Here is a 21,043-nt window from a genome sequence, read left to right as displayed (position 1 = left end):
TGAAAAGAGTAGGCTTGTTGCTGCTAGAAAGTAAGTTCATAATTCAAAGTCTTCAACATAACAGTCTAGCTGTCATCAGAGACGCACTCGATTTCAAGGACATGAGGTGAGAAATCATTATTTGATCTAGAGCGTTTTCACCATGTTTTCTTTGATAAGCCTTCTCATAATCTTCCCCGAAGGTGATTTTGGGATAGCATCAACAAATTGCAGTACTCTCACTCTTTTGTAGCTGGCCACATTAGATGAAACATAGCCCATCATATCCTCTTCACTTTCTTTTGCTTTGTTGTTCATCACTACACATGCGGCTGGTATCTCTCCTGCTTCGTCGTCAGGTATCCTGCAAATAGTTGTCCTCTTTCCAGTTACTATCCCTTCATTATATACTCATTCCCTACTCCTAGTAGTTAATATAAAGAAGTATATAGATATTACCCCACAACCGCTGCATCTTCAACTGAAGGATGACTTAGAAGGATTGCCTCTAATTCAGCTGGAGCAACCTGTCACGGTACTTATAAATATCAACCTGTCATGTTCTTTGGACAATATTATTTATATTTATACAATGCAAATATAAGTGTGCTACAGCGAATAGCACCTGGAACCCTTTGTATTTGATCAACTCCTTGATTCGATCGACGATGAAAACATCTTCATCATCATCGATATAGCCAATGTCGCCTGTATGAAGCCACCCATCTTTGTCGATGGTGAGGGTCGTCTCATGCTCATTCTTGTAGTATCCTGAATGTTCTTGCATTAATATACAAAAAGTGCACATGAACATCACTAATATAGAAACAAAAGAAAAATGTGCATCATTCTTCGTTATCAAGGCCAACTTCACCTTTCATCACACATTGGCTCCTGACGCATATTTCTCCTGGAGTGTTCTTGGGAAGCGATTTACCCGACTCAGGATCGACAAACTTCACCTCCAAATTTGGAAGGATAAATCCCACTGAATTCTTCTTTGCAATCCCATGTCCCTTGTTTGGATCCCCATGAGTCAGGGTAATGCAGCTATGCTCAGTCATTCCATACGCCTAGAAGCATGAGTATATATATTAGAGAAAAGCTTCAAATATTTCTGGGACTAACTTTAGAAAGATCGTTGTGAATCACCTCTTGGACCTCAACCCCAGGGAACTTCTTCTCAAACTCATTAAGAATTTCAGGGGCGAGGGGGGCTGCAGCAGTCATGATGGACCTCAGCCTCAGCTTGCTGAGATCAAATTCATCCACTATCGGGTTCTTGACCAATCCTAATACAATGGGTGGGACGATAGGTGCAAATGTGACTTGGTGAGTGATCAGGGCTTTGAGAAATGCCCGGAGTTCATACCGACGCATCACCACCACTTTCCCCTTGTTTCTGATGGTGGCACAGCAGATTCCAGTCAGCCCGTATATGTGGAAAAACGGTATCAAGCCCAGTATAGTGATTTGTCCCACCAATTCTGGGCCTACGCTGAAGAGGCTGGAGCAGAGATTAGCCACCAAGTTCCGGTGAGTAAGCATCACTCCCTTCGATAGACCTGTCGTCCCTGATGTAAAGTATCACAACCCGAATATGACACCATCTTTGATACAGTAAAAGATCACAAATTCCTATAATTTAAATATCTTGATGTTACATATTGAACTTGACTCCCTAATAGCATTCACAGTATATTTTCTCTACCCTATAAATAAGTCTTCATGCTACTGCATATGTTCTATATATTTTTGTTTAAATTTGATCACCTGATGAGAAGGGGAGTGCGCATATATCAGTTTGCTGCACCTTATCATCAGTAGTATCAGCGCTGGCCTTGTCAGCTGCCTCAAGAAGTTCATCCCAGTATATAGTTCCCTCCACGCGGTCTTCGCCATGTATTATAACTGGCAATCCCAGATCTTTCACCTGGTGGAAAATCACCAAATCAATACTATGTAAGAACAATTATTCAGATGAGAAATAACCAAACTGTTGGCATAGAAAGGAACTGAAATTGCACATTTCGCTTATATAGTTAACTAATGTTTTACCTTATGATAGGTCGATCCATCAGTCACAACGAGCTTGGCATCAGCAGCCTCAGCTTGCTTCTTGATTTCTGATGCATGAGCACTCGGGTTTGCACCAGAGAAAATTCCTCCGGCTGCCATGATTCCAAGGGCAATGGTGGCGTAAACAGGCACATTTGGAAGGAGCACCACAACGACCCGGCCTTTCCTTAGCCCAAGTGACCTCAAGGCCCTGGAAAATCTCTTCACATCTCTGCTCACTTCCCCATAAGTACACCCTTTTCCGGTGACTGAATCCACAAACGCTACCTTGTCCTGATACAACTCCACGTTGGAAAGCACAAATTCCGGCAGCGTTACATCATCAGGAACCTGAACTGGTGGATATTTACTGCGGAAAATAATCTCTTCCTGCTTCAAGTTTTGAGCGTCGGTTCCCATGTTTGGTTGTGTTTAAGGCGCAAGAATTGATTCACCTCATCATCTTAATTTATAGGAAATGAAGCTGTGGTCATTTCATCAGTTGTTTATCATGGGGGCACATCAGTTAGATTGGTACAAATTTAGGTAAAAGACAAGTTTAAGGCAAAGAGTTGATGGGCTTTCGACAGGTGAAAAATTGTTGAATCATAAAGGTGAAGAAGACACTGATTGCATGAATTACAACTTCAAAAGAAAAATAAGAATTCTGAGTCCAGACAAAGGGAAAAGAAGTTATCAGATTGTATGGAACATGTGTTGTATCCAATTTGGATTTCTACTTTATGGAACGGAAACGACTTGCAGCTAGCCATTGGTATGTACATTTGTTTCTTCATCACTGGAGTGGAAACACACCGTTTGCGAGGTTCACGTTGACGACAATTGTCCAATTCGATTAAAAGAAGAAATATGGGAAATCAGTATAAACACAAAGCATATAATACTCGCAAGAACTTGCTGCTTAATAGTGGTGTTTTTATGACGTTGCATGTACTAACGCTTAATAGTGATGTTTAGTGGTTAAATATACAACTAATACTTAACAGCTATGTTCTAGTGGTCAAATTTATATTACACTATTGCATTGTGCACTGAATGCATACTAATGGCCACGTGCTACTTATTTTTAAAGTGATGGAACGGAACATATACCAACATCTAACTATTCGTTGTGTTGAATTGAATATCTAGCGTTTAATCCATATGCATAATTATTGATAATTGTACATATTTAATAGGCCTAATCGGATGCCTGATGGTAACACCAAACATCAGATGTAGCATGAATTTAACCAGAAAAATGATAGGGTAATTGACTTTTATAACTTTCATAACCTACAGCGTGAAATCAAATGCACACACTTAATATCCTATAAATCTTGAAACATAAAGCTTTCAGTATACTTGATTCTATGGCGAACATTTCTTCATTGAGTGAGAATGTGAATCTTTTCTGCAACATAAGCCAAACAGCTTTCTTTTCTTTCATCGAAGGCAATTAATTACAAAACCAACAAAAAAATCGGGTGATAATGAGAAAAAAATAACATGTTATGTCCCTCTTTTATTCCGTCCTTGGATGCCTTCATCTTGAAATAGTAAAGTTGAACTCCGGGTCTTGGAAATAACAGACAACGCACTGGTTACAGCTCAATTATTTTCACTAATCAGAAATGTTACAAAAGAACAACAAAACGCAAATGGGTGAAATAAGAATAAATTGAGCCGGCCCAATATGCTGTGTGGGTGCTGGAATCATACCATAACATCAAATCACCTGATATGTTGAGAAAAGAACCAAGTAAAAGTGCCAACTGGTCGTGAAGAGGAACCTAGTAACGGAGCCAGTAGGTCCTGCGCCTGAACCAGTTGTAGTCTGGCAAGCCCTTGATTGGCCCCATTGCAGTAATTGCAACATCCTGCATAGACAGCAGAACAGTTTAACTTAGACCCTGAGAATCAGTTCAGATTCTTGAAACACTATTCTCTGCTGAGGCACTGCAGCACTTAAAAGATCTGGTGATCCATCTTACTCTATCAAATATAAATCGGTTTGCCACGCGCTTGACAGTGCTGGCATCTACAGAATCTATCCTAGCAAAGAGTTCGGCATAAGGGATCCTTCTACCATAGGTAAGCAGCTGCAACCATGATGATGAATTAAAAAGGAACAAGTAAGTACCAGATAACATGGCCAAACTCATTTATCAGTTAAGACAAAGAATCTAAGCTCCGGGTTGTTCTTAAATATCAAGCAATTATCTTTGCATATCTGAGGAGAAATATATGTTATTAACAGGTACAAGCCTTTATTTATGAAGCTCCAAACTGCACCATCACCCATTGACTCAAAGCCTAAATATCCAAAACATACAATTGACTCTTAGATACCAAACCATACCTGCCGTCCAATATCTTCAGCAACAGGACTAGTTCCATCAATGTGAAGCAGCAAAGACGACTTCAACTGAAAGTGATCACACACATGATTTAAGTTACGCAAGAATAATAAACAATAAATTCAGAAAATATATAAAGTTCTTAAAATCCACCCACTAATTTGATCACCCAAAGAACTTACAGATATGTTCATAGAAAAACCAATTGGAAATTACTCAATACAAAACCTCAGAAAAGTTAATCAACTTGATACCAGATTTAAAAAGCCTACCTGGTTACGAGCACGAATCACATCGGCCTCTGATACTCGATAACATAGCTTGGTTACTTCATACATAATTGCATAGGCCAAATCATCCAAGCAATCAGGCTGCAGATGGAGTGCGAAATGGAATAATTAGAAGCACACTAAGTAGAGAATGACTATGTAATTACAAAGTTACTGGCGCATCCTCCAACCCACACAAAGAAACGGGAAAAGAAATTGTATGTGCAGTACAGGCAAAGAACTAAGTGGGAGCCAGGATAACTTATAAGATAAACAGACAAAACATATTATAATAAAAGTTTTCAGCAAAATATGCACCAATACTGTCAGTCACACTCTATTAGCATCCTAGAAGGCAAAAGAAAACAAATCATCAATTTCAATAACAGTCACCCTGTATGAAGGTTGGTGAGCCTATATCCCCATGTAAGACATCAGGAACTAAAAAGGATTAATATTCAGGTATTTCCAGAGCCGATGGCTTGTAAATTTATTAACTCTCACCATCGATCTACTAACTCATAACTGAAGCCAGAACTTGAAAGACAACAGACAATATAAACCTAGTGATAAGCCGAATCCCAGTGATGACTCAGAGGAGGAGAAGGTCCCGCATATATCCTCGTACTTTATTTATAATACTGATTCAAACAAAAAGTTCCATTCCCCTCTAACCCAAAGTGAGGAGATCACCTTAGCAACAGCGTAAACACCGAATAAACCAGTGTCTTTGTAGTTGGTATTGAAAGCCATCATGCTCTCTGCTATTTCGTTGATGCCAACTCGCTGCGCAAGCTCAGAACTGCATTACAGATTTCAGACCCATTTAATACATGTGGGTGTAAGTGAAGATCAAAAGCACACACAATAAATCAGATAAATCATCAGGATGTAAAGTGGCAAATACAGACCCCATATGCTTTCCACCACCAGCATTTTTATTCCAAGAACCCAGCATAGATTGCATGACCATTAAAGCAATTGAATCTGGATCTGTCCAGGAGGTGCCTTCAAAAGCTACCGCGAATTGGGCAAGTGGAATGTCATCATCAAGCATCCTAATCTATTTTTTACAATAGAAGTCATCAAAACGAGTTACAGCCTACATTTACCTTCAAGCATTATTACACCCATGGTTATCAAAACACAATCAAATCGCATAAGCATACCTCTGATCCTGTAAATATTGCAGGTTCTTTAGCAACCAACTGAGAAGTGGTTGTTGGATTTGTTGACAAGTTTGTAAATAATTTCTTCACTTGCTCAACAATATCGTCATGTTTAACAGCACCAGAGGCAGCAACTACCTATAACAGAAGCCAAAAAGAAAAAAAATAAGAGGAAATGGGCTACAAAGAACGAAATCATATAGGACATGTACATGGAATCTAATCTAGAAAAGCCTGGATAGCAAGTAAATACCATCCTAGGAGCAGTGTAGTGAGTTGATATGTATTTCTGTAGATGTTCTCTGCCAATTGCTTTGATATTTTCAGCAGGTCCAAGGATTGTTCTACCAAGAGGCGTGTACTGGAAAGCAGTGGCATGCAAGTGATCAAATATAACTTCTTCTGTTTGTCCTTCCACCTGAACTCAGTTGAGAACATAAAATGCAGTGAGCACGGAAACTCTAAATTAGAAGAGAATTTATAAAACGAAGTGAACAAAGAATAATCATGCAGCAACAATACTTGGTTATCTAACAAAACACCCCCTACCACTGAAAATTTAAAATTAGCCTTAAGCTACCATTTACTTCTGCCAGAAGAAAGAATTAACCAAAACAGACAACCTTTCTGATAAAGACAACAATAAACCAAAAATGCCATAAAAAATCGAAATCAAGCAACAATTCTCGTTAAAAGAGGCAAATTCCACTAATACAGTAAACAATTCATCCAATACAAAAGTTTAGAATGAGATTTGATACCTCCTCCATCTCGCGGAGAATAACATCCCTCTCTCGGATGATCCTCTGCTCATCAAACCTTGAATTCTGTAAAATATCAGACAAAATATCCAGGGCACGTGGCACGTCCTTATCAATCACCTTAGCGTAATAAGTTGTCTGTTCTCTGGAAGTATACGCATTCAAATGACCCCCCATGTTCTCAATCTCTTCCTCCAACTCCCTCGCATTCCTTCTCTCCGTCCCCTTAAATATCATATGTTCCAAAAAATGTGCAGTGCCGTTAGATTCTTCGCTCTCAAACCTCGATCCAGCATCAATGAAGACACCAACGGTTGCCGTTTGTGATGCAAGAGTGGACTCGGTGGCGATACGGAGCCCATTCGGGAGAGTGGTGACTCGGGTGAGGGGAGCCGAGAGAATTTCAGTGTGAGAATCTACAGTTGGATGCGGAGAGTTGTGCTTGAGAAACCGAGGGTCAGGGTCTTCTAGTTTTTTCAGCTTCCGTTTCACGGATTCAGCTAACCTGTCGTAGATCATGGCGGTTGGGGGAGGGGGAGACGGAAGGGACGCATCAGGAGCGGTGGCGACGGCAGTGGAGAGGGGTTGGCGGGAGGTGAAGGCGTGGACGGGCTTTCGGGCGCGTCGAGTGAGGTGGATTAGGTGGCGGATGGTCATGATTGCGGCGGTTCAGGCGGGGAATTTCTGTATGTGGACAGACTAGGGTTTGGCCGGAGAGATGAGATGAGAGGGGGGAAGAAGATGAGCGAGTTACGAGGTGGCCACCCAACAATTGTAGCTCGTAAGCTGGAGATCAACACGGCGTCGTCTCAGGTTTTACCAGTTCGCCCCTTGACCCACTGCTATTTCTGTTTCTCCCTAAAAAAAGAAAAACATATTTATTTATTTATTTTTCTTTTCTTTTTGGTCAATAGATCTTAATATTATTACATGTTTTTCTTTCTAAATTAATTCCCTACAAATAACAGAAATCAAATTTCTGAGTATTATTGTTTTGTTTTTACTGACTCAATAATCTTTCCTTTTTATTTTTAATTTTTTTCTGTATTGGGCCAATTGGGAACTACGGGCCCAATATATTAATGAAAGGGGCCAAAGCCCAATAATTCAAAAATGGGCTGCACCAAGCGCAGCCCGACAGTTATATATATAATGTCGCTGTAACCTAACACTCAAAACCCTAGCGTCTGCCACTGCGTCTTTCTCAACCCTCATCTCTCAAGAGAGGTGCTCTAGCGAGCTGCCCCGCACGTGATTCGAGATCTCTTCAGCAATGGCGACCGCGAGAACTGTCAAGGATGTCTCTCCTCACGAGTTCGTGAAATCCTACGCCGCTCACCTCAAGCGCTCTGGCAAGGTGAAATTGTCTTCCCGATTTGTGCTTTGGTCCATGTGGAAGTTTGTGTTTGTGTATTTCTGTTTACGTTTCAGAGAGTTGTTAAATTTCTTTTGTGGGAAATAAAAGTTATGATTTTTTTTTTTGGAGTTGGATTATGTTTGGGTTTGCCTGCTTTTACCACATTCGTGCGTCTGTTTGTTTGATTTATGACATTGTGTGTTGCTGTATTGAGTAATATTGGATGGTAATTGTAGTCACTTTAATGGAGCTCTGGAAAAAAGACAGCTGAATATCAGTTTTTCTTGTAGAAAGTTATGGTTGTTATTTATTGGTTGGAAGAGCGAAAGCAATTTTCTTAATTTGATTATTAGTTGATTGGATGATAAAGGTTTGTATTTAACTGACCCAGCATTTTTGTTGTAACTTTCTCTTATTTTTGGGCATTTTTGCACTGCGGTGGTACATTGCATGCTGCCAATGTGTTAAGTTTATGTTTAATTTAAACATTTCATATATCCACTCCAGAACTTTGAATAGTAAATGGGAGATATATTTTTTACTTCCCTTCAGCATCACATTTATATTCTTTCGTTTTGTCCAAATTAGATGGAGCTTCCTGAATGGACTGACATTGTCAAAACTGGTGTGCTCAAAGAACTTGCTCCATATGACCCTGACTGGTACTACATCAGGGCTGGTAATCCTCACCTTCCTTTTAATTTGGTGTATATTGTTTAATGTATTTTTTTTGCAGTTCTTGTGGATGATCAGCTTGTGTGTATGCTTACATTTAAGCTGCTTAATGGCATGTCATATGTCATGACATAATTTTAGAAGCTAAGTTGCATTCGGATGTTACAGCTTCCATGGCTAGGAAGATATATTTGAGAGGAGGTCTTGGTGTTGGTGCATTCAGGAGGATTTATGGTGGAAGCAAGAGGAATGGAAGTCGTCCACCCCATTTTGGCAAAAGCAGTGGGTCTGTTGCTCGTCACATTCTTCAGCAATTGCAGAATATGAACATCATTGAGTTGGAGCCAAGGGGGTAAGTCATAGTTACTTATGTTGAATTAGGTTTTGTGCATATTTTGACTTGTCAACAAGGCCTGTTGAATCTATAACAAACAGATTTTGAACAATAATGAAGCTTATGTTCATGTGAATATTTGGGTTGCTTGTAAGCGTATACCTGTATTTTTGCTGTTTTTCTTACAAATTGCCATGACTGCTTGTCTTACAGTGGAAGAAGAATCACATCAAGTGGCCAAAGGGACCTCGACCAAGTTGCTGGAAGAATTGTTGTCGTTGCACCATAGATTAATTATTTAGACCTGTGTTTTAGCTTGTCGGGAACTTTATCAGAAGAAATCTTTGAACAATTTTTGGTTGAAAGTGTTTCATGTTATTTCTTTCTAATTTTGGGTATTGAAGTTTCAATGAGATGTACTTTGGATTATTGAGTTACATTTTGATATAAATTTAGTTACCAGTAATGGATGATAGCCTCTGCTCTGCCTCTGCCTATTCTTGTTCACTTGTCTGGGGATAGATAACTGCTTTGAGGTCTCCATGGACCATGGTGAAAGGGTTAACTTTGCATATCTATTCACAGTGAGATATAGAAGAATGAAATTTCATCTGCAACTTAATCTGTTATGACAGTTCGAGGTGAATTGCTCTTGTGCGAGTAGATTTTAACTTAGAAAATTGGTTTTTCATTATTTGTATGTACTTCTATACAATACAAAAGATGTTATATTAGATAAATGGGGTATCTGTAGAATTGCATTTACCTTTGGCAGAGTCTTTTAAGTTAGAATTTTTTTAATGAAAAGTATTAAATTACTTCTTTTAGTTAACAACTTATTTGTTTTTGTTGGAAAATGATTGGATATAATTGTGATTCCTTTCTGTTAATTAAATACTACAAATACTTATGACAAAAGATTAGAGATACAGAATAATTGTGAGTCCATCATTAATTGAACGTTTACTCTTTTCTCCTTTTGTTTTCTTTGTAACATGTAAAATTGAAAATGTACTTAGAAAATTAATTTAGTAATTCAATAATGAATTTAAACAATTCATTAGTTTTAAAAATATGATCACAAGACTGTCTAAATTATATGTTTTCAAACTAGTATTCCATTAATTAAGGTGTTATTAATTATACTTTTGGATAATAAACAAATAATCTTAATTTATGTACATACCGTTAATATTAATATAATTTTTAGAACGTTTTAATCGAGTATGGAAAATTTGCATAAAATTGACACAATTTGCGTTGCAATTATATTAGTATTTCTATATTGTTTCGAAACTAAAATCAAATGAAATATTATTAAAGCAATGCTAAACTTAGGTCCAAACAGAAAATTGTATCCTGGGTCTATTTCTGATTCCATATATTAGGTATTATTTTTTTTAATTTAGCTTTTTGTTACGATTTCTCACGATATATTTCATAAATTGAAAATTTTCTCAATTTTAAACCTTACGTGCATTTTTCATCTAATAATTAATAAAAAATGTACGGATTTGTGGGTGAGACTGCTAAGTGGTTTGTTAATTGTTGGACAAAAAATGCACGTGAAAACTAAAATTGAGAAGATTTCAACTTATGGTAGGTAATGCGAGAAAAGAGACTAAATTAAAAGAGATCCTAAGATATGGAACCAAAATGCAAATTTTCCTTTGGTCTGCTCTTGCCTTGAAATCGAGTTGCATCCAAGTAGTAAAAAAGACTGATGGAAGAAAGAGGATATTCATTTAAGGCACGCCATTGTGCCAGTAGACCACATTTTATGTATTCCAAAATTGCGAGTCTCTCACAGATTATTGCAAGATATACAGATAGTAAAGATTTTGTTTCTGAAAAATAGGATGCCAGTGGAATATCAATCCCACCATCCTTTAGTGTTCAGTGCTGTTGCGCGTATAAGTCGTCCAGTGACAAGTAACACTTGATCTTCTTGTTTTGAGGTACATGGAATTTTGGTTCTTTTGGTATAGTTGGGTGCTTCGTAGACCTGATACAAATCAAAGACACGATTAAAGATTTCATTGTGGTTGTCCTTTAAATCTGTACTGCAACTCAGTTTATCAAACAAGATAAGCAAGTGATGAGACTGCTCACCTTCTGGGAATGAAGGGTCTGTCGAAATATGGCATGGGTTGAGCTTTTGGAACTAGCTCCTTCCTAAGTCTTCTGATTTCTTCTTCCTCTTCCAGCTGCAAAAGCCAACATTTTTCAGAAGATGTTAAGACAATAATAACATTCTGTTTATTCAGATTTTTAACGTAATTTACCTTCTGCAGCCTCTCCCTTTCCATCCGGTACTGTTCAATAAGGTCCATTTTCACAGCAACCTTAACAGACACAGTGCATATGTTAACAGCTGACAGTTGCAGCAAAAACAACCATGCCGTAGCACCAGCTTTCTGGCGCTCATAAAAGCATACATTATTGGAGCACTATATGGTACTTCAAGATGGAATACCTGATGATCAAATTCAGAGCGATCCACAGCCCTCATATCACTGTGCAAAACCAGATCAACAGGCCTTGTGCTTTCTTTAACCGGAGGCTTCACCAAACACTGAGACAGGACAAACCAAATTGACCAAATTGTTACTGAATAAAATATGTATACAACCAGGATATAACTCAAATGATATAAACATGATTTCTGTGTGTGTGCAACAGCTGTTAACATGAGAAACAGCAATTTATCCCTTCAGTAAAAGAGATCCATACAAACTAACACGATGTCTGAAAAATTGCATGAGATAAGAATACTTGCCAAGAAAAGCCCACTATTAACTCAGCAAAAGTTTTTCATACATTTTACTAGAAAAGAATTACTTTAAATAAGTCATGAAGAGCCTAATATAAAAGAGAGCATAAATTCAAACAGAAAAACTTTCCTCAAGTTACCTCTGGTTCATCTGTAGTCCAAGGAAGACCTTGAGCTATAGGTATCCTCAACTTCTCCTCTTCCTCAACCATCTGTTGCAATTTCTTCATGAATTCCTCCTCCTTGATCCTTCCTCTTACCTGAAGAAGTGGGCACAATTGCCAAATTTGGTGTTATTTCAAGAATGATAAAACCAAGGGTCATCCACCAGCAAAGTAGCTGATGTCCATAAAGTGATTGGTAATTAACTGATTCAAGTGTCCACTCAGCATGCAAGCAATCTCAAATCACACTTGCTCCAATTCCAAGTAAAAGAAAGAGACTTCAGTATCAGCCACTAGTTGTCATTGAACATGGAGAATGTAAGTTAACTAAGGAGCAAAAAGGTTTGCATCAGTATTGGCACACTGAAGCTCATCTTGTACCTTAACTTCTACAACTAACTCACTGCTCAATAAACTCCGAATCGGAGCTTATATTTTTACCTCGTGTAATTAAGCTCTATTGCGGAAACATGTCTATCTGTAAGTTGGAGATACTGAAAGGAAAAAAACCTTAACCCTACAACATTTATATATATAAACCAGCTTGGAGATAATCAACCTTATCCAAAACATACAAAGAAAATATCTCCACTTTATCCTCTACGGACCATTAAAAGTCATGATTGAGTAAGAAACATGAATTAGATTTCATAAGACAAACCTCTGTTCTAAGCGTGAAAGGCTTTTGAGATGTTACTTTCAGTTGCTTTTTCTTCCAGTATCTTCTAGCACGGTTTGATGATTCAGTGCTCTGCACAAGTGTAAAAATAGATAAGATCATCAAGAACAGGAAAGAATTTTTATTATTAAGAAATTTACGCATAAAAAGTTCTCACATTTCGCCTGATTTTTTGACCGCTGGCGGAAGATCTCATTGAAATGCTGAAGCTTCAAATACACAAAGTTCAATTGAGAATAAAAAAAAAGGAAGTTACGAACGCACACTATCTGGTTAAGTTGTAATTCAATAATTTTAACTGTTATCCTCACTAACCTTCCCTGGCTGCTGTCTAATGAATAAGAACGATGACAATCAAGGCCTAAGCTCTCTGATGTCAGGAAAAAATCTGATGGACAGAACGAAGAAGAAGAAGCCCCCGTTTCTGAAAACTTGGGAGGTTCCTGCGATCCAGGCAGTGCCCATTTCACGCCATTCTTATCGTCCTTCAACTCCTCCTTTTCCTCAGAATCACCCAATTTGAGCATTGAAAGTTTTTCAAATTCCTTCACCAAATGCATAACCCTCCCAGATCCAGGAGTCACAGTCTCTCTTGCTTCTTCCAACAGCCTATTTCTAGTCCTCTTCGCTCCCATATCATTCACCACAACCTCATCTCCATCATTCTTACTTTCCCAATTAGTTTTAGATGAGACATCATTTCCCTCCATTTTCCCATCAAATCCTTTGTCAGTCTCTGGTTTAACCGCTTCCTTCTCAGCTATATCAAACTCCTTCAACTTATCGGAAATCTCATCATCTATTTCAGTCCGATTCTTGAAAAACTCCTCCTGAGAAGCACGCAGAGTCTCATAGGCCACACACAAACACTTGGATTTCCCAGTCGCCTTCTTGCATTTCTCACAGACCACATCAGCAGGAGCCGAAGAATTCCGTTCCTCATTCCGCAGTTTCTTCTTCGCAATCACGAACTTCCTCTCTCGAATCTTCTTCTTCGGGGAAGGAGTGGCCAAAGCCACTTGGTTAGGGTTAGGGTTTTTGTAAAGTGATTTTTTGGCGCTCTTCTCGGACTTGATGCTGAAAGGAGAGTTGGAGGACTTCAATGCAGGACTTGACACATTCGGATTGACATTCTCGGAGTATCGTAGGGTTTCATTTGCCTTCGATCTGGTGGTTTTTTCTTTAGAAGGAGTAACTGCTCCAGCAGTCTTCGGACATGAATCCATGGGGATATTCACCGGAGAATTGATCGGACAATCGATTCTCAGAAAGAGAAAATAAGAGGAGAATTTTGGCCTTGCCGAAAGGAGATTTTTCTAGGGTTTACAGTGTGAGATTGATGAAGCCATTCATGATAATAGATGGAAACTGGGGAAAAGGAAGAAGTTTAAGGTTTGTACGCTCGCTTTGTAACGGCTAGTTTTCTGCGCTGGGCCTAGGAACGTTGGATTCATTGTTTGAATATTCGTGCGACTTTGGATCGTTGGATTTCCGCTGATTATATTACCGTTATCATGGACTAATATTAGATTTATTTAAAAAAGAACCTCTCTATTGGAAAATACTAACAACAAAAATTGATCATTTTTTTTTTTCTTTTTTGCCGAAAATTTTATGCTCTTAATGTGGATTGGGAGTAAATTTGGATCAACATTATTTCACTTAACACAAAATTCATCTGTGTTTTGTTTCAAAAAATATTAAAATCATATCCAAAGTCAAAAGATTCCACTCATAACCTTTTTGAGGTTAAGACAGTAAAGATTTTTGAAAATAAATCAATATGCAAAATTCAAATATTTATAAATTAGACTCACTTAGACCAATCACATCAAAATTACACGAACTATTATATACTGTTAATAGGAGGTGCATCATGCTACCAAAATATAAGATAATGAAATCGAGTTGGCGTGGTTCAATCCAACTATGCAAAAAAAGACACAAATCCTTGGTGTGGGAAGGTCATTTCTGGATTTTTTAAGGATAATTTTGTCATTTAACACACAAATAGATGAAGCCCACACCAAATACATTTACAAGATATCAATTGATTATTTAAAAATAGTTAATTATGAATAATAATTTATAAAAAAAATTTCAATAAAATAAGGGGTAAAATCCATTTTATTCCCCAACATTTGATTTCAACTTTAAAATAGTCCCTGTCTTTTTAACTCATTTTAAATTAGTCCTTTCCGACGGACAATTTTTCCATATTAACCCTATAAACCTTTTTTTTTTTACAAAAAATTATTTTAGAGCTTCACTTTCTATTTTTTATTGCAATTATTATCGCAGAAAATAATATTATATTAATTGTAAGAATTTGTTATTAGATAATTATTCAGATGTTTGTGCACACTTAATTTTAAATTTTAAAAACTAATTATTATTTTTAAAAGAGTATATATGTTAACTGGATAAATAAAAAAATGTAGAAGAAATTTATGAGAAATTATTGAAAAAAAAGTAGGAGAAGAAAAGGAGAGGTAGAAGTTGAGAAGAAATAAAATTATAAATTAATAAAATAATTTAGAAAAAAAACGGCAAATAAAAAAATTATAGACAAAAAAAGAATAATAACCTTCAATTATATGAAAGTATAGGACAAAAAAAGAATAATAACCTTCAATTATATGAAAGTATATATAATATTGTGATTAATAACGTATGAACGTAAGAATTTACAGAACTTGTTGAATTTTTCAAATAAAAGAACGTCTAAATGAATAAGGGATTTTGTATACCCCATTTTTCAATATTTTAGTTGAAATATTTATTTTCTTATTTATGTTATATTTTAGAAGTTTTTTGTTTAAATATTTTTGCTCTATTTTTTTATTTAAACTTTTTTCTCCAAGTCATTTATTCAAATATTTTTTAATTTAAAAAATTCAATAATTATGTTAATATATCATTAATTAATTTATTATGTAAATAATTGGGCAATGATAAAGTATTCCAATTAAAAGGGTTATATTTTTTTAAGTTTAAAAAAAGGATCAAATTGTAAATTTTGAAAAACGAACGACAAATGATTTATGTTAAACAAAAAACGAGAAGAGTTTCGTAAGGGTGATATAGTAAAGTCACTCATCGAATGGACCAATTTAAAGTGAGTTGAAAGGACAGGAATTTATTTAAAATTAAACCAAATGTCAGGAACTAAAACGAATTTTATCCTATATATTGCACAACACCTAACCTATAATTTGTATTTATTTTGTGAACTAAATATGTCTAAAACATCAATAGTTTAATGTCTCATTTCACAATAATCCACCAATGCACACTAATGTCTAGAATTTAATTTTGATAATACAAAATCCAAATAAAGCACTTTGGGGTTTATAGTGATGTCTTAAATATCACTCAAAGAGACCCCACCATCACCATCACCTCCATACTCTTCTTAGTCTTGAAGTCAGCTCCATGCATCATGCATACAATCCATATGTATTAATCAAAATAAACACAGGATTAAATTTTATTCTAATGCAATAATACATTCAAGTAAGCACTTCTCTTAACTATTCGTCATGTAACGTGCATCGGTGGATTATTTATAATTTTACGACAGCAATGAGGTATTTGTGATTATAGCAAATATTAATTTTATAAACATTCTAAGTTTTGTCATTTAATATTTAAATTGAATTTATTGTATATATGAAAAATAAATTTATATTAAAAATGTTTGGTATGTCTATTGTATGGTCCAAATGTGTCCAACCAAGAATGTGAGGTGGGAGTGGGATTTCTTGATTTGAAGCAATATATGTCTTCTGACAGATGAGGGAATTAATTGAATGATGCTTTATGCTCCTACCACACCCCAAAATTCCACTCCCATAAACAATTTGAAATATTCCACTACTTATCTTCAACTTCCAAATTCAAAATATATTTTTTTCTTCATATCATTTGAGAAAAAAAAAAATGGGAGAAAATTTTGTTTTATTATTGATTGTATTTGCATAATTTATATTATATATTAAGGAGAGCATCTTTTTTACGTTTCTTTTTTATTTCTATTTTTTAGAATATTTAATTATTTATTCATGTAATTCCTACTCTTCTAATATTTTTTGATAATTATTGATTATAAATTGAAGTAATTGGATTGAGGATTCGAGATTCTGAAGTTGAATTTTGTTAAGATTATGAGTACAGTCTATTTTAATAATAATTTAATATTTAATGAAATAATTATGTTTAAAAATAATTGGGTTAAGTAAAACAGACTTAAAGTCAATAAAAAGCGTAATTTTGTCACGTTACTAACCACAAAAAATTGTTAATCTTTCGTAATTAAATAATAATAAACAGTTTGGTAAATGATGACATCCCAACACCCGGGCGGTTCAAACCAGCGGGCCGACCCATTCCACGGAGTTTGTTGGCGCACCACACAGGAAGCATCGCGTACAACCCGCCAACAGTATCAGCGTGCTTGACAGTGGTGCATGCACCGCCAGTCAAAACGCGTAGAATATAAAACCCCACTTCTCCTCCACTTCACCGTAAAGGACAATTTCGGTATTGCACAGCTTTTGGCGCAACCTCTGTTTCGGGTTTCCATTTGTCCCTCGCTCGACGTGTGGGGAGGGAAGGGTGTGATTGTCTTTTCAGTCAATCGCCCGGGTGTAGATCTTGGATCCCCAACGACTATATAAGGAGCTGCCCGCTTTCTCTGCTTTGTGTAACGTTCTTTTACACACACATTTTCACTCACAGATCTCTCTCTCTCTCTCTCTTTCTCTGTTTTCTTCTGAAACCAAACGCGTGATCGGGAGGTAACTTATTTGTCCCAATTGAAACTCCATTGTTTTGTATGTACAAGGTTTCCCTGTTCTCTGAAAAGATATGAATACACTACCATGGGACGGTTTCATGCATATGTGTGTGAAGTTGTTCGGATGTAATTTTTCCGTGAATAAATGTGGATTTAGTGCTGTTATTTAATTCAGGTTTGCTTGTGTCTGATCTGAAACGGAGATGTGGGCGATTTACGTGATTTAGCTTTTTAATTGATTCCGAATTGGGCGAGTTTTGTAGATCTATGTTGCTTGGTGTGGTCTGTGAATTGATTTGTCTTTGTGATGGTTTATGATTTAGCTTAAATTTCCAGTAGGCACGTAGAGCTCATTGCATGCAAGTGGCTGTATAATGGTGATAGATCTGATCAATATTACTGATGATTTCACTGGAGCTATTAGTAAAATACTGAAGGTTCTGAATCGTCAAATTATTCTCGATCTGCCGGTGATTTCTATTTCTTGTTCTGATTGAAACACATTAGATCTGGATTCTGAAGTACTTCAAAATTCTGGTGAATTTGCCCATATTGATTTTGGAGCTTGGAATAGTATAGGTCTAATTGATTGATGGCTCAATGGAATTTTGTGGAAGCAGAGAATAGGTCCTTTAGTTTTGTGGGCATCAAATGCATCCTGTGAATTTCTTAACAGAAATCATGTCACATTTATGCGGTAATGATAATATGTCGACAAATGATCTGGACTTTGGAATTATTTTAAAGATCTGACAAGATCATATATCATGTTATGTGAATGCTGGTAACATCTGCCTGAGGCTTCCATATGGATCTTTATTGCTATTTCTGATGCCTAGAGGCCACCTATATTATAGATATTTCTTTGTGTTAACTTTCATGCTGCGGCTTGTCATCTCATGAGAGTGTGCCTCTAATTTTTCCAGGGAACTGAAACAAGGGCAACATGGTGAAGATTTGCTGTATCGGAGCAGGGTATGTGGGAGGCCCTACCATGGCTGTGATAGCACTCAAGTGCCCTAAAATTGAAGTTGCTGTTGTTGATATTTCTGCCCCTCGTATCAATGCCTGGAACAGTGATCAGCTTCCCATCTATGAGCCAGGGCTTGATGAGGTGGTGAAGCAGTGCCGAGGCAAGAATCTATTCTTCAGCACAGATGTGGAGAAACATGTTTGCGAGGCTGACATAGTCTTCGTCTCGGTCAATACTCCGACCAAGACTCAGGGACTTGGAGCTGGCAAAGCTGCAGATTTGACATATTGGGAGAGTGCAGCCCGCATGATTGCTGATGTATCAAAATCTGATAAGATTGTGGTGGAGAAGTCTACAGTTCCTGTCAAAACAGCTGAGGCCATTGAAAAAATTTTGACCCACAACAGCAAGGGAATCAACTTTCAGATTCTCTCTAACCCGGAATTCCTTGCAGAGGGAACTGCAATTAGTGATCTTTTTAACCCAGACAGGGTTCTCATTGGAGGCAGGGAAACCCCAGAAGGCCTTAAGGCAGTTCAAGCATTGAAATCTGTTTATGCCCATTGGGTTCCTGAAGATCGCATCCTTACCACTAATTTATGGTCTGCAGAGCTCTCAAAGCTTGCTGCTAACGCATTCTTGGCCCAGAGAATCTCATCGGTTAACGCCATGTCTGCTCTCTGTGAGGCTACTGGAGCAGATGTCACTCAGGTGTCTTATGCTGTTGGTAAGGACTCTCGAATTGGTCCCAAGTTCCTTAATGCCAGTGTTGGTTTTGGTGGGTCCTGCTTCCAGAAGGATATTCTGAACTTAGTTTACATCTGTGAGTGCAACGGCCTTCCTGAGGTTGCAGAGTACTGGAAACAAGTCATTAAGATCAATGACTATCAGAAGAGCCGTTTTGTAAACAGGGTTGTTTCATCTATGTTCAACACAGTTGCTAACAAGAAAGTTGCCATCCTGGGGTTTGCCTTTAAGAAAGATACCGGTGATACCAGAGAGACTCCTGCTATCGATGTTTGCAAGGGACTCCTTGGGGACAAGGCTCAGTTGAGCATCTACGATCCTCAGGTCACAGATGACCAAATCCAGAGGGATCTTACAATGAAGAAATTTGATTGGGACCATCCCCTTCATCTCCAGCCAACAAGCCCCACTACAGTAAAGAAGGTTCAGTCTGTTTGGGACGCCTATGAGGCCACAAAGGATGCACATGCTGTCTGCATTCTTACCGAATGGGATGAGTTTAGGAAGCTTGATTTCCAGAAGATATATAACAACATGCAGAAACCAGCCTTTATTTTCGACGGAAGAAACGTTGTCGATGCGAATAAGCTCAGGGAAATTGGTTTTATTGTTTACTCAATTGGCAAACCACTCGACGCCTGGCTCAAGGACATGCCTGCTGTTGCATAAATGCATCATGCTTGATCAAGTGCCTTGTGATCGTACTAAACAGTATCCGTGAGGCAGGCAACCGAATTTATTCATTTTACCATATATTTTTTGTTTCATTTAAAGGTTGGGATAATATTCTGAATCTTTCTCATATGCCCTTTTTGTAGTTGGAGGATCTGAGAGTATTGTTATCCGGGCTATGTTAGAAGTTGGATGTTTGCTTTTACATTGTATTCATGACTTTACTTATTGTCTATTATTACATGGCTTCTTCAGGGACCTGATACTCTTTTTTCTTTTTTGTGCTGCGTTATAACATGATGCGTTTACTTTCTTAAGAGCACTGCACCCCAGTCCATAGTATTCTCCGAAATGCATCAACAATCTCAACTTGCTTCGGATTCACCAGTGAGGGAACAAAGATTTGAACTTTAGAAAAAGTTGAAATGTGCAAAATAAACAACAACAAAAAGTGCTTGGAAAAACTAAGGATGTAGAATATAAAATGAGGGTGTCTCCCATAGAAATGTTCATAATAATGCAAGATATATTACATCAATACTCCTTGATACGTTAGATTTAATCAGACAAGTATCATTACTCTTTGCAAAATTATTGATACACTCCTTGAGCGGTGCTCATGTAATATTCTTCAAAAGGTATTTGTATAAGTTTTCGCACCTGAGAATGTTGTATTTGTAATTTTTCAAATCCTCAATATTAAGTTTAATTATACAAGAATCCTTTATTCTTTGCACAATTATAAGTATACTCCCTTATGGGTGCAAGTGTAATGTTCCTCAATAAGCATTTGTGTAAGTTTCATCCCCGGAAATATTATATTTATAATTTTTAAAGAACATAAAATATTTTATAATTAAACCTAATCTCATGGAGCGTAATTTATCTTAAAAATTCAAAAGAAGCTAGAAAGACCTACTACCTTTTTTCTTTCCTAAGTGAAAACAATGAGACATTATTTTTTTGAATAAGTTGATTATAATTTTAAATATCAAATATCTATATCGAATACTAATTGTAATTATCAATATTAAATAACAATATCTAATCAACATTTATTATTAAAGTAGAACAACATGCATTAAAATAGAATAAAATTTACAATTAAAGTAAAATAACATCCTATACATTGATGAGTTTCAAACTCACGATCTTAAAATTATGAGATCTCAATTTCACCAATTAAGCTAGACCTGATCCACACAAACACCAACTTCTTATGTTTAGCTTCTACTCCCTTCTCCTTACATAGAACTAAAAATACAAAATATATTT

At 36.8% G+C, this 21,043-nt stretch overlaps 5 protein-coding genes across 8 annotated transcripts; 2 read left to right on the top strand and 3 right to left on the bottom strand.

Moving 5' to 3' along the window:
• Window positions 22-2,507, bottom strand: LOC105177316 (4-coumarate--CoA ligase-like 1). Of its 2 annotated transcripts, none has more exons than XM_011100429.2 (7): window positions 2,038-2,507; window positions 1,753-1,912; window positions 1,132-1,544; window positions 854-1,052; window positions 605-750; window positions 439-506; window positions 22-343 (listed from the first exon to the last, which is right to left on the bottom strand). In XM_011100429.2, exons 1-7 carry the CDS (start codon window positions 2,455-2,457, stop codon window positions 127-129), a joined length of 1,623 nt encoding a protein of 540 aa, XP_011098731.1. In that variant the 5' UTR covers window positions 2,458-2,507; the 3' UTR covers window positions 22-126. The 2 variants fall into 2 exon arrangements, with proteins under 2 accessions (XP_011098731.1, XP_011098730.1); XM_011100428.2 differs by having other exon boundaries at window positions 1,132-1,553; window positions 2,038-2,504.
• Window positions 3,367-7,440, bottom strand: LOC105177315 (probable mitochondrial-processing peptidase subunit beta, mitochondrial). The gene is made up of 9 exons (XM_011100427.2): window positions 6,597-7,440; window positions 6,089-6,253; window positions 5,836-5,973; window positions 5,578-5,729; window positions 5,360-5,468; window positions 4,670-4,768; window positions 4,400-4,465; window positions 4,032-4,139; window positions 3,367-3,917 (listed from the first exon to the last, which is right to left on the bottom strand). The coding sequence occupies exons 1-9, from the start codon at window positions 7,251-7,253 to the stop codon at window positions 3,831-3,833; spliced, it is 1,581 nt and encodes a 526-aa protein (XP_011098729.1). The 5' UTR covers window positions 7,254-7,440; the 3' UTR covers window positions 3,367-3,830.
• On the top strand, window positions 7,763-9,437 carry LOC105177314 (40S ribosomal protein S19-1). The gene is made up of 4 exons (XM_011100426.2): window positions 7,763-7,953; window positions 8,542-8,632; window positions 8,797-8,980; window positions 9,176-9,437. The coding sequence occupies exons 1-4, from the start codon at window positions 7,870-7,872 to the stop codon at window positions 9,249-9,251; spliced, it is 435 nt and encodes a 144-aa protein (XP_011098728.1). The 5' UTR covers window positions 7,763-7,869; the 3' UTR covers window positions 9,252-9,437.
• On the bottom strand, window positions 10,701-13,983 carry LOC105177313. 2 transcript variants are annotated; one of them, XM_011100423.2, is made up of 8 exons: window positions 12,894-13,983; window positions 12,736-12,787; window positions 12,561-12,650; window positions 11,876-11,995; window positions 11,439-11,537; window positions 11,248-11,307; window positions 11,075-11,169; window positions 10,701-10,967 (listed from the first exon to the last, which is right to left on the bottom strand). In XM_011100423.2, the coding sequence occupies exons 1-8, from the start codon at window positions 13,802-13,804 to the stop codon at window positions 10,859-10,861; spliced, it is 1,536 nt and encodes a 511-aa protein (XP_011098725.1). In that variant the 5' UTR covers window positions 13,805-13,983; the 3' UTR covers window positions 10,701-10,858. The 2 variants fall into 2 exon arrangements, with proteins under 2 accessions (XP_011098725.1, XP_011098727.1); XM_011100425.2 differs by having other exon boundaries at window positions 12,736-12,781.
• On the top strand, window positions 17,228-20,028 carry LOC105177312 (UDP-glucose 6-dehydrogenase 1). 2 transcript variants are annotated; one of them, XM_011100421.2, is made up of 2 exons: window positions 17,228-17,377; window positions 18,303-20,028. In XM_011100421.2, exon 2 carries the CDS (start codon window positions 18,323-18,325, stop codon window positions 19,763-19,765), a length of 1,443 nt encoding a protein of 480 aa, XP_011098723.1. In that variant the 5' UTR covers window positions 17,228-17,377; window positions 18,303-18,322; the 3' UTR covers window positions 19,766-20,028. The 2 variants fall into 2 exon arrangements, with proteins under 2 accessions (XP_011098723.1, XP_011098724.1); XM_011100422.2 differs by having other exon boundaries at window positions 17,273-17,413.

The sequence above is a fragment of the Sesamum indicum genome, linkage group LG15, assembly GCF_000512975.1.
Source record: "Sesamum indicum cultivar Zhongzhi No. 13 linkage group LG15, S_indicum_v1.0, whole genome shotgun sequence".
Classification (NCBI taxonomy): domain Eukaryota; kingdom Viridiplantae; phylum Streptophyta; class Magnoliopsida; order Lamiales; family Pedaliaceae; genus Sesamum; species Sesamum indicum.
The sequence above is the reverse complement of the archived record's forward strand: the minus strand, read 5'-3'. Positions and strand labels throughout refer to the sequence as shown.